Below are 13,779 nucleotides of genomic sequence, written 5' to 3'. Positions count from 1 at the left end.
ATCCTAAGTCACGATTTCGAGGGGAAAAAACAAGTTAAATTTCGTCAATCGGCCCAGTAGAATGCGAGATCTAGAATCTCTTTTTTTTGTGTGTGTGGGGAGTGTACAGTGAATGAAAATAAGATTTACAACTTGTCAGTAACTTGTAGCTTTAAAGCAGCACGAAGTATTATGCTTAATAATACAAATTTTTCAATTTAGTAAAATTTGTTTGCATTTATGTTATGTAATTTTGTTATTATTTACGAAGCTTTGCTGCAGTTTTAATTAATTGACTACATCTCTATAAAATGTTCATAAATAATCATTCTCCAAACATCTAAATCAGCTTTCAATTCAATGGCAAATCTGTTTCTTTTAAATTTCTCGTGAAGAAAAAGAATCAGAAATTTGTTTTTCTTGTGATACATGAAATATGCTAAGGTGTATTATAGGCAAGATTTTCTTTCTTTTTCATCTATGTATACGTTTGTTCTTGTAAATAATTTAAACCATGTAACTAATCTCATTATTGATAGGTAACTATAGAATATCCCAGTATGAAATGGATTAACACGTTTTCGCAGAAATATTTCTTCTCTTCCTAAAATCTTTAAAGAATTTGCTGCTTTAAAACAATTTATATGCGTGAATGTTTATACCTAATATGCTTGCTGCAAATCGTCCAGGATTACGCAATAATAAAGAATAATACTTTCATATTTAAGCTGTATATTTTCAGCAACTACGTATGTTTAGTACATTAAAATGGGTGAACAGTCTCCAGGTAGTAAATCTTTAATTGATGAGACGTGGACATTTTTGTCAAGTGCGTTAATGTATTCATTAGAATGCACAGAATGCCTTCTAGATTACGGAATAAGCTTTAATTTAATATAATGAGCTGCGTTGCTCAGTAATTGTCAGTTATAAAATTATGCTAACAACAGTCACATTCTAATGAACTTATATCCAACAACTATGAAAAATTTTATTTCTCCACCTCCCGGCAAATTCAATATAAATAATTATCACGCATAGCAGTTTTGGACATTAGCAAGGAGCCAGAATTATCAAATTATGTGCGAGGAAAAATTCCTTCTGATGCGTTAAAGAAAAACCTTTTTCCAACATGGTAAAGCAGTAATAAAAATCTAGGTTTTCGAGTATATTTTATAAATGGAATTGAGAATAATAAATACGTTTAATTTGATATTCTTGAAAATGTATCGAGCTAATATAATTTAGCTTGATTGTGTCAATTTAGGCAAGTGTGCCACACTGGAATATGAGAGGTAAATAACAATTTGCAATGTCCTAATATTGCATTTCTTTGGATGTTTGTGGGCAATTGGAATCAGGAATAAATAGTCTTCACACTATTTTCGCTTTTCCTAAGTTTAAGGTATCCTAATACTTTCTAATCGTCAATTTTTGATATATTTTTTTTAAATTCTTTACTACTTTATTTAAAGCTTATATATTAAGATACTCAAACTGGTATTTATAAAGAGAATTATGGCTGTTTTTGAAGTACCCCATGAACCAGAAGTTTCTGTTTAAGAACCGTAAGATGATGTCTTACGGTTCTTAAACGTAGTTACACAGACTACTCTAAATAACTTCTAAATGAGAATGTTTCATTTGAATACTTATAATGATGTACAAAAGATGATTTTAAACCGTTTCTGTTTGTTATTATGTACTGGGGAACAAACTTAACTTTGCAATTTAATTTTCATACTCGACAACCTTTTTTTTTTTTCTTTTTTCTTTTCTTTTCTTTTTTTTTTTTTTTTTTTCTGTTTGTGTTTGGATTACATTATTTCTATTTTTCGGAAACTTGATTTTTTCTCAACACTTCTTTTCTAAAAAAGAATTGTTAACTTAAAATATTACTGTAGTAATTTTATGAAACGCGTTTAGCGTGAATTAAATAGACTAAAAGTTTAAGTTTATGTAAATATCTAAATTTTTTTCAGACAATTTTGTAAATGAAAAGAGAGAAATCTTTCGAAAAGTAACTAGGGCATATACTAGTGAAAAACAGGTATATTTAATAGACAATTTATTTTTCACTTAAATTTTAGTCCATTTAATTCCTTATATCTAAATAAATATAACTGACCAAACAAAAACTCAAATATCGATTTTGTGGGAACAAATCTAGTAACCCTGAAATTTAACACGTTTTCGACTCAAAATGTAAGGAAAAAAAAAAAAACCTTTGATAATAGGTTTATCATTTGTCATTTTAATTTATTACTATAACATTTTAGGTTGTGCTCTGCTAAATAACACCAAAAATAGATTTATTTGTACTATTTTCCAAAATTTGGGTATCGAACATACTGGGATACCTTAAAAAGGCTTAAGTTTTAAAACCTTATTTTTTTTGGGGGGGGGGAGAATTCAGTGAAAATAGTTTGTTTTCATGGTGCTGTCTACAAATGATATTGAAGGTAGATTGCCGTACCTTTCCGCTATCTGCTGATAGATGTTAGACCACAATCTCATGTTAGCCACATCTGGACTTGCGTTATGTAAGAAAAAATGGTCAAATTTAGGCAGTTAACAGATTTCTATTTCCCCCCTCGAAATCCATTACATTTACTATGAAAATAGCACAGTTAAGACAAATTACAATAAATTATAGAGGAGCACAAAGGCTACTAACACATTTCGTATTTGAATATTTCGCTAATGATTTAAGTTATCGTTGTTGAAAGGAAACAGAACGTTAGAGAAAGAAGCCTGGATCCAAGACACAGATGTCTTAAATGGGCTCATTTTCCTTATTTTCATGAAGGATAAGAAAGGAGCCCCAAAATCATCATATAGATTTGAAGACAGAATGCTTTTAGCGACAGGTTACCTAGAACTCTATGCCCGTGACTGGGCCTATGCATTACCTACGATTATTTGAAATTAATCAATCAACTCAGCAACACCATGCACTGCAAAATTAGCGTATGAAAAGGTAGAAGTTAATTGCATTTGAAACATTTCGTGTCACATAAATGTGATCTACTAAATTTGCAAACAAATTTTACCGAAATGCGTTATGAAAGCATTCACTTTTTTATTTCTGCATTTTATAAAAAAAAAAAAAAAAAAAAAAAAAAAAAAAAAAAAAAAAAAATCAGAATCGTATTAAATTTTGACAAAGGTAATTTATTAATGTAAAACTTTCTTTTCATGACTAAAATCTTCAATAGTTATATTAATATAACTTGAAACACGGATAAAATAATATTTAGATTATTCAACATTCTGTATGATATAACTACTTTATGTACGTATTTTAACTTACCTTGTACAATGAACTGAATGGCAGCTTCATCTGCTCCGATATCACTTACAGCAGTGCAAGTAAACTTCCCTGTGTCATTTCGAGTAGCATTTAGGATTTGGAGTTCTGATATAGTCTGATGTTTCTTTGAAATGTTGCGAATGAAGTATCTGCGCATTTTCAAAAATACTATTAGTTAACTCTCCGAAATACTCAAATTAGTTTCCAAGAATTTATCATTGATGAAATTCTTACCTAGAATTTGTTTTTGCTTCTAAAACTGTTTTGTCTTTATTCCACGTAATCGTTATGGGTGCATGGCCTGATGCATCGCATTTCAAAGTTGCATTGAATCCTTCTTTTATTGCTCGGCTTTGATATGCATCCTTAAATCTCGGCGGTACTTAAATAGAAATAAATCATAACATGCATTTATAAAATATTTTATTTAATATTATTAATTAACAGGCATAATTAACAGGCATATAAATTATTAATTAACAGGCATATAAACATTAATTTATGCAATACTCACAATGTTTTCGAAAATGAAAATTAAAGTTATTGACATACATATCGACCTTTAAAGAATTTGTAGGAATTGAATATTAAAATAATAATCTAGATGTGAATTATATATCTGAAACGTTAATTTAGTGGAACATTAATTAAGGCAAATTATTCAAAGGCTAGCTACGGAAGATGTGCGATAAACTCTTGGTAGCTTTCTTAAGATAAACTCTTTCGCAATTTATCTTATACAAAAGTCATCGAAGCATCATGTAGGTCACCAGGTAACAGTGCTCTTTAATCAATATCTAATGACTATATTCAGTCAATACCTTATAAGGTATTTCTCTCGCCTTCTTATCATGCCTTCGTGGTGATCTGCACGCTGGGAGCATATTCCAGAAGTCTGCGGATCGATTCCCGGCGAAGGCGGTTGCCCATTTTTCATCTTTCCTGCTTCCCCCCCCCGGAAAGAAACTTTAATGTCTCTACAGTGGCGCCCGAAGTAAAAGGGTTGTGGATGATGATTCTCCTCACTCAGGATTAGGCGATTGGGTCTCCTAAAATAACCCCAGTCACCCTTTAAAAGGGGAGTATATAAAGTATTTCTCCCGCCTTCTTGGCATGCCTCTGTGGTGTGGTGGTCTTCACGATTGCCGGCGAGGGCAGTTGCTCATTTTTCATCTTTCCTGCTTCCAAATTACCTAATGTCTCTACAAGCTAATGGCTTTCAATCCTGAATATTTCATAATTATATAACTGCTCATTCAAGATATTATTCATTCATAACTTACGAATGTCCGTGATGTATGATTTAGACCTTGTCAGTACAAACAACTTGCTTAGCAATTCTAATTTTATTCTATATGATTCATACAAAAGATATCTTTTAAGTCACTTTGCACTGGATGACCTTTCTAATGAATTCTAAATATTTTCCAATATCATGAGATTCTTGAAAGCTCCCAAATATTTCATATATGAATAACAAGAAAAAAAGGCAGAGAAAGATACTTATTCAATTTTTAATTATAGAAAAATTTGTTCACTACGTTTGATGAAGAACAAATTAAAAAATATATTGGAATATAACAAATTAAATTTTGAAAAGGGCATGTCCAATAACAAATTTTATAAATATAATTTGTCAAAAATGTGTTTGTAGAACGGTTCGCTGTTTGCTTAACAAATTCTAAATTTTCCGGAATCTCAGCAAATACACAAGTCAAATTGTTATTTCAAGAGTTACTGCAAATCCACGCTAAGCATGTAACGCTAAAGACTTTTCCAAACATTAAGAGTATGTTATCTATTAGCTCATACTGAAGATCCAAATACACCGAAATTATTAAATATTGAGTTAACTTTTTAATGAACTCTTTCATTGCATTTCAATACAACTGACGTTCCAAAAGTTTTCCGTCAAAACGCGTTTAAGTTTTTTACGGTTAGAATTCGAAAAACTTAAATGGCAGAAAAAAAAGTGGAAAATCGAATTTTTGCAATCCCATTCATTTTTAAGATTCGAAAAGTTCGAGGATTCGAATGTCCTAGACCAATTTTATATGCTTTATTTTTGAACTCGTTATATATTACTTGATGCCAAACACTCTTAACGCTCTTACGGGAATTCATGCCACAAAAATTTATTCTAAAGTTCTTGTATTTTCAAGCTTAAAGAAATTTTTATTTAGATTTATTTTGCATACGCAAGATATAAAAAGTGTACACTCAAGAAATTCATTTTGAAAGATATTAAAAAAGTATAAGTATGTACTCTGCAAATTTAAGCAAGTCATTTTGCGAGAAGTATGGTCAATATGATAATGTATAATCAAAATGTGAAAGCTCACATTCTTAGGTAAGGTTTTAGATCTTAGAGCTGTGACTCAGTTAAAAGCAGAATAGAGATTAAAAATTCCTCAGTACTGCAGAATCGTGAAGGCAGAGCTATACGATTACGCAAATCAGTCAAATAGGATACATAATTAAAGTAATACAAGCATACAATAATGAATAGAATACATACAATAATGAACAGAAAATACGCTAGTTAGAGACATTACGTTTGTCATCTTGGCATACACTGAGTAAGACATTCAATCACATCTGCGACGTATTCTGACCGCCTAACGGCAAAGATTTAAGATTCCGGTGTTTAGAAAAGTTACACTTACGAATGTTGATAGACACAAATTTCCATATTGTTAGATCTAGTTATAAAAATACAATTAGAATTTAAATTTCAGCTAACGATCATTTCAGTCCCTAGTTCACGTTCTGGACTCCTTTTATATAGCAGGATTTCACCTTCAAAGTGCATTTATTGTATGCTTTACTAGAATTTCGTAATCCTTTTTGATTGCAGTAGAACTGCTAGCCAAGAATTAAACGTTAGTAATCGACAAGAGAACTTTAATGCATCTGCATCAGGTGTTAAATGTAACTGCATATTAAATGTAACTAGAAAAAAATGAAAGAACATGACTTTCATAAAATTTATGTTTCTACGTAAGTCTAAAATTAAGAACATATTTTTCAGTTATTAATTTAATACAAAAAAGATATTTCAGAATTAAAATTGATGAGTTGTGAAGCAGATACATACCTAAAACTTGAAGTGAAACAATTTTACTAAGACCAGCTCCTATACCATTGTTTGCTTGACAAAGGTAGGCACCAGCATCATTTTCTTCCGCATCAGATAATACTAGTGTCCCATTATTGTATCGATGAGCTCTGGGACTGGAATGCACATATGTAAAATCTCCAGCGGTATTTTCTGTAATGGTAGAGGTAAAAATACTAGTTGTAAAGAAACAGGTTTGGAGCTGCTACAAAATTTAATATAAGGAGAAATACGCCTGAATTGATTATCAGTATAAATAGCCTGGACACAGAACACAGGCTTCTGAAATAAAACGTTTTTTACAATTTTAGTCTATATAATAGTTGACAGTTTGATGTTTTCAAATATTGAGCAGCAGCTGTTTTAAGAAACATAAATGAAGAGAAAGCATTACATTAAAATTTCTATGACATGTAATTATAATTTTAGCTCATTCAAAAAATAACAGTTTCAAAACAACTACGTAACTGTATGAAAGCATACGTTGTATAGTATAGAGAGAGAAAGAAGGAATGTATAATAAGACCCTTAAATACCTAAAAAGACGATAAAAAGCTATAACTGTAAACGTTGCGCTTACCTATGGTAAACAGACTACGCCTTATCGTATAAAACCGGTATGGTAAAAAGCTATAACTATGAACTTTGTGCCTACCTATAGTAAATAGACTACGCTTTATCATATAAAATCGTTTGCAATGCTCCTAGCTATGAATATTAGAAGTTGGCGACCTTACCGCAAAAATCATGAGAAACGGCGAAACAGATCTAATATTATTAAACAATAGAGCGACCTATTTGGTATGAAATGGCTAAACAAATTACATGCAACATTAACGTAAACAGAAGCCCTGAAATGAAGATTCCACGATTTGCGATCCATCAACACATCACCAGTTATACATGTGACATTAAACGCAGACGCAAATCTACTTTTAGAACTAACACGTGTCAACAAGGACAATAACTATTACAGCGATCTTGCTGTTCATGCAGTAAGGCATTATAAAGAGCGAAAATATAAGAAGTATTACATAATTAAGTAATACTAAGATTTAATCATCAACGTGGGAACCTTAACACCTTGGGATACAAGCTGTACATATGATATTTCACGTAATTCCATAAAAATAAGAAATCCAGCGACTGAGGTCAGGTGACTGTGATAACGACTCCACATTACATCCGCAACCTAAGATCCTATGCCCAAAATAGTCCTGTCGTAAATTGCCGTGATGAGCCGCACCCACACATAATGAAACCATGTAGAACGCATATAAACAAATTGCAAGTCATCTGGAAAAATCACGTAGTGCAGTTATGGTTATATAAGGACATAAGTCCTGTGAAGCGAGTACTTTAAATCCCGCCTCCTGAGATACTAGTGCACCTCAGATAACCTTTTGCTGTCACGTTTTCAAGTATCCAATAGTGCGAGTTGTGTCTGTTTAACATCCCAATGTGATCAAATTTTGCTCATCCATCCACGTAATATCCGTCTTTACATTTGGTACGTTTATCACGAATTTGTACCAGTTCGACCGGTTGTAATAATCTCGTGACAGCAACCTTGGCATTAGTTTTGCAGTGCGTGGATGAGATCATAATTCATGCAACATTTCTCGTTCACGATAAAATGCAAGTCCACATATCACACTGATGCTTCTCGAACTGCAGCGTGGGTGAGCTTAATTCATAGATAATTATGTCTATTGGCTGTCCGTGCATTTCTGCAAATATTGATCTGCTGCCCCCAGACGGAAAAGTGGTTAGTGACACTGACTGCCTTTCCGAAAGGGCCGGGCTTGAATCCCGGAGAAAGCATGGATGTAATATGGCCGTGCCTTCCTAATAGGCAATGCTTGCCTATTAGGTGCCTCCATAATAATGAGACCACTGCTTCCGACCTTAGTAGTGACCAATCCCTATAAACGACAAGAGCTTGCCATTGGAACAAAAACAAGTGTTGGTCTTCTGGATCGGGGATGACTTATTATACTTCTTTTTTCTATAAGACAGGGAACGAGAATGGTGATAGCGACCGTAGTAGGATCAGAATGATAACATGAGGACTAAGCAGATATCATGAAATTTAGGCTGTTAGCTTCAGTGGCAGTGCATTCGTCAGCAGACTAAGACGTAAAATATATATTACACACAATAATTGAAATATATTACACAAAATATATTACTAAATGTATTACACACAATAATTGAAAATTTACAAACGATTTTTTTTATTGTTAGTTTCTATCAGAATTTTCAATTCAATTTCACATGTTTTTTTTCTCTGATACTTACCTCATCAGTCACTTATACACTCTGCCACGTGTGGTTATCATGTTATAATCTCTATCTATGATCTAATGCCGTCAGTCTCTGCAAAATCCATAAAACCTGTCTTTTCCGTCTTGAACAGAACAAGCAAATGATAGGATGAGCAAAAGATGCAAACAGGATTTTGTTGATCTTTACAATATGGTAACTGGTAGTTTGGCGACATTTTGGAGGCGATAAAGGTTACTACCTGGGACTTTGGTAATAATGTGAGCAGTACTCAGTTCCGATTACGCATTATTTTGTGTGAGGGAAATGAGAGATCATGGGATATGTCATGTGATATTAATGGACGAATTACGGTTCTTTAATCGGAAAAGGGGGGAAATCGGGAAAAAATCTGGAAATTTTGTATTTGGTTTATTCTGTGTTGTGTGAAACAGTGTTCGTGAATTTTTGGATCCCATGGCCGTAACTAAAGAAAAGTTTATCGGACACGTAATCAAGATTCTGAAGAAGATTAGGTAAGTTAGTATTTTTAATTATTTGAGGATATTATTTTTATGCATTGTTCTAAATGTAAGGTGGAAGTAAAGGAATTTGGTATTATTGGGAAAATTGCTATTAGCAATGATTTAGTTTAAAGTAATTAGGATTGTAAGGTAATTTTTATTAATTTAATGTATGTGCTCATTTATATTTTAAGTAGTGTTTTTGAATTTAATTATATTTTAATTAAATGATAGTGATTTTGTGAATTTTATGTTTGTAGGAATTTGGTATACGTTTCAGTTGAAGTAAACGTGCATGGAAATAATTTAAATATCTGACACTAAGTATTTGTAATGGTTGCGGTATGAATTCGTTGGTGACGTTTATAATATAATAGATGATTTAGAGGTAAAAGTTTTTGGATATTTTATTTATTTTATATGTGGAAATGTTCATATTTAGAAAGGGTAAATACTTTTTCGCGATCAGGTAATTTCATATATGTTCTTTTTACCGGGTTTAAAGATTGAGAAAATTTTCATGTATTTTCGTGAAATTTTTCTAATTTATGAGAAAAAAGCAGTGTACATGGATATAGTGAAGAGTGTGCGCAATGCCATTTTTGTGCAATTCTGGGATGTTTTTTTAAGTAAAATAAGTCGGCGTGTACATGGTTTATGTGTATGTGTTATTTTGAAAAACGCGTAAGGAGTATGGTATTGTGCACTTTTTCCCAATTTTGCAGTGAATATTTGTCATGATTAAGCAGTTTTGTTAGATAAAATTTCTAGCATAAGTGTAATTCGGCTAATAGATTGTTGGAAGAAGTGTTCAGTAGATAAAAAGAAAAGAAACGTCTTTACTTCGTGAAGACAAAATGGCGGCGGGAAAAAAAAAATAGAGGGTTGCTGTAGGAGAGTTGGTCGCCAAATTTTCGCCAAAAAACGCCAAGTAACCATAATGTAAAGATCAACCCAGGAATTTTTACTTCTTAGTCATTCACAATCATGTTTTTAACTTGCAAGACTCTAGGAATAATACTTGATTTTATGTTTAAATAAAGACGCATTCCATGGAAATTCTGGAAACAAATTCATTACTATGCCTGGTATTACTTATTTTCAGACCATAAGACGAAACAAAATTTTTAAGTCAATTTTTTAATTAAAATGATTTATACTGCGAAAACGCTGAACTGATGTAAATAATATAACACAGTTACTATTATAGTAACTAATCAACTAAATATAAGGCATAATATATAAGGTATTTTCTGTCTCTTTTCTGCATGCCTTCATGGTGTGACTGGAAGCACACTCGAAGCATATTCGACAGGTCTGGAGTTCGAATCTCTGCTAGGACCATGCGGCTTTCTTCAATTTCCTGGTATCGGAAGAATTCTGATTGACTCTACAGTGGCGTCTGAACTGAAAGGTGGCGGACAGTAATTGATCATCACTAAGATTTGGCCACTGGATTCCATAATCTCCAGTCGCCCTTTTAAAAGCAGGAATATGTAAGGTGTTTTACTCTCCTTCCCAAATGCCTTCGTGGTGTAACTTGAAGCATATTCAGTGCATATTCGGGAGGTCCGGAGTCCAAATCTCGTCGAGGGCACTACATATTTTTCACGTCTTCATCATCAAAAACCTTAATGACTCTGTAAGAGACGTCAGAACTAAAAAGGCGGTGAAAGGATTTGGCGATTGGGTCCCTTTATCTCCAGTCGCCGTTTAAAAAGGAGGAGTATATAAGGTATTTTCTCCCGCCTTTTCGTATATCTTCGGGGTGTATCTAAAAGCATACTCGACAGGTCCAAGGTTCGAGGCCCGACGAGGGCATTGCACATTTTTCACATCTCCTATTTCAAAAACCTAGTGACTCTACAACTGTAGAATAAAACGGAAGAATTATCAGTTCGGGATTTTGATATGAATACTATCTGAATATTCACACCTAAATTTCAATTTAAAGATAAATAAGAAAATCAAAATCTGCATTTGTACATAAAACTAAATTTTCCATTACTTTTCTCAACAGATATGTAATTTTTCAGTTATGATGCACTATTAAACGCACTTTTATCCAAAGCAATTTAGTAAAAATCATTATATATTTCTTTAAAAAAATATGACTAAACAAACCTCTTGTTACAAATTGTGAAACATATGTTGCTAACAAGAAGGGAAACTTAAATATTAGAAGCTTTTCCTTTATCGATTGCATCGCTCAATGTTTCGTTTACTGCATTTCCTGGGAACAAAAAGTAAACAGGAAACAAAAAATTATCTGAAAACTGTAGAATGTTCAGTAGCTTTAAAATTTTTTTTAATAAATACAACGCATGATGAGGTTGTGTTTGCCTTCAAAACTTCCAAAACTTCTTTATTAATATAGAAAATATTTCCCTTTCTCTATGAGTAAGCACTAAAAAAAAAAAGCTGATATTGACTCAAAAAGCCCCAGCTCAGCGATATGAAACCAAATTTACTGAACTTTTTATGTGCCTGTATGATTTTAAGAACATAAATGAATTATCCACCGTATTTACTCAGTTTTTTTTGTTACAAAAATACACTCAGCTGGGGGGGAATATAAGGCACACACAAAAAAAAAAAAAAAAAAAAAATATATTTCTGCTTTGCCTGACGTAATCGCGCTCCACCCAGGATAACAATTTACCTAATCTAATAAGGTCAACCACTCTGAAATCTTCGGAAAATCTAGAATATTAAGTAAAAAATATGGATTCTGAAACTGAGGAAGAAGAATTATTAAACGAGGCTGTCTTCGCTCTTTTTCCGACCCCACGTAAAATATTAATTACCTAAAACATATTTTTTTGTCTCACGACAACAACAAAAATTATTGCTCCGTATGCAGTGAATAAAATAAACAAAAATTTCATTCAATTTTTTTCTGTATTAATTACGCGTTACACTGAATTTTAAATCTCTTTTTTTTATTATTATTATTTTTACTATTTAAACTTTCACACTCGCAAGAAACACCGTTGCAAAGCGTAATGGAAGATTCACAAACTGAATATTTTAATCCTGACGTGTAATCCTGTTACAAGGATTTATTAAAAGTTTCAAGTTTGTGCTTTCCTTATTCTTTAGTGAGCGGTAATGAGCACATGATTAAATTATTAATTTATTTTTACTCTCTACATGAGAAAAAGAAATAACGAACGAGAAACATATGAGAACTACGTATCAGCGTAAAAGATTAATTTATCTCGTTATTCTAAAGAAGAAACTTTTAATTAAAACGAATAAATGCACGTTATTCTAAGAGACACACATGTATACACACTTTCAGTTTTTAAATTACTTTACCCGTTACTGGAGGTAATTCAGTAAATAAATATATGTATCTTTATATGCTAAAAGCAGAAACAGTTACAGTTATTTTTACTAAAATATGATTCTTCGAACCTTCATTTGATTCACACTTGTGCTTGATATATTATTATCATCGGCATTTACTTTAGTATACCTAATAGCATAAAACTAATTTTATCGCGCTATAATAATTTGAAACCTTAAGTTTGAAACCTTTAGGTCTGATTATGGGGCTATTATTATAAAGTTCTAGGTTGTCCAGTAATTCCCTTTATTGCTGTTTTCTAGCTATATACACTGTGAGGAGAAACAAGGGACAGTTCTATATCTCTCGTTCTACTTGGCCGATTGACGAAATTCAACTTGCGTTTTTCATGTCTCGAAAGCGCGACTTAGGATGTGTATTAAATTTATATATAGCATCGTTATAAAATAGGTATTTTGACACAAAATCGGATTTTTTCTGAACTAACATACCAATGTGTTTCCATATTTCGATCCTACGACTCAAATTACGCCAAATTACCAAATTTCGTACAAATCGCAGTCTTTAAAAAATTAGCTCTCAAAACTTTAGCTCCTCATTGTTAATTGAGTTTTGAATATATTTATTAATCTTTCTTTTTTATGCCAATGCCAATGATTTGAAATTTTCGGAGTGCCTATGGTTCAAAACCATGTACCTCCACATCAGAATAACTAAAAGTGAGCAGAAATAGGAAAAATTTGGCATAAGTGAATTACTTGATACTCAATAGAGGGAGCCACAGGCTCGAGAAAGTTTAGGGATAGAGACAAGATAATAAAAACTTAAGTATCATAATCTTTTTATAAGTTTTTAGGTTTTATAATTTTTTTGTATTTTATAATTTATACTTTTTTTGGTTTTTATAATTTTTTATACGCAATACAAACACTAAAGCAAAAAGCGGATAGGAAAGAGTTTACGATTAATAGGCTCTTACGATTAATAGGCTCTTTCTTTTTTATTAAACTTATTTGATTCTTCCTTTCACATTTCGAAATTTAGGTTCATTTCAAATGAAATTCACCCTTTTATTATGATTTATTTTTAAAATTTGTATTTTTAAATAATTTGTATAATTTTTTTCAAAAAAATTGAATTATAATCTATAAAAATTTTACCATCATCATAAAGTAGACGTATTTCTAAGCATACCTTCAAAACATTTTAGTTTTTTATTCAAAATGTCCGATGATATAGTACGTGATTTTATATTTTGACCCGTTTT

At 31.9% G+C, this 13,779-nt stretch overlaps 1 protein-coding gene across 3 annotated transcripts in view; it reads right to left on the bottom strand.

Annotated features, from left to right (window-relative positions):
• Window positions 1-13,779, bottom strand: part of LOC118181836 (cell adhesion molecule Dscam1-like) — a 1,419,238-nt gene that overhangs the window by 75,247 nt on the left and 1,330,212 nt on the right. For all 3 annotated transcript variants that reach the window (XM_085816859.1, XM_085816860.1, XM_085816861.1), the window contains exons 12-14: window positions 6,390-6,563; window positions 3,527-3,674; window positions 3,293-3,441 (exon numbers count right to left, since the gene is read on the bottom strand). In XM_085816859.1, coding sequence (XP_085672985.1) covers window positions 3,293-3,441; window positions 3,527-3,674; window positions 6,390-6,563 — 471 coding nt within the window. The remainder of the gene's footprint in view (window positions 1-3,292; window positions 3,442-3,526; window positions 3,675-6,389; window positions 6,564-13,779) is intronic.

Source organism: Stegodyphus dumicola, chromosome 5, assembly GCF_044657685.1.
Source record: "Stegodyphus dumicola isolate Sdum_Otavi_A_Nest chromosome 5, ASM4465768v1".
NCBI classification, from domain to species: Eukaryota; Metazoa; Arthropoda; class Arachnida; order Araneae; family Eresidae; genus Stegodyphus; species Stegodyphus dumicola.
This window is presented reverse-complemented; position numbering and strand designations above follow the sequence as displayed.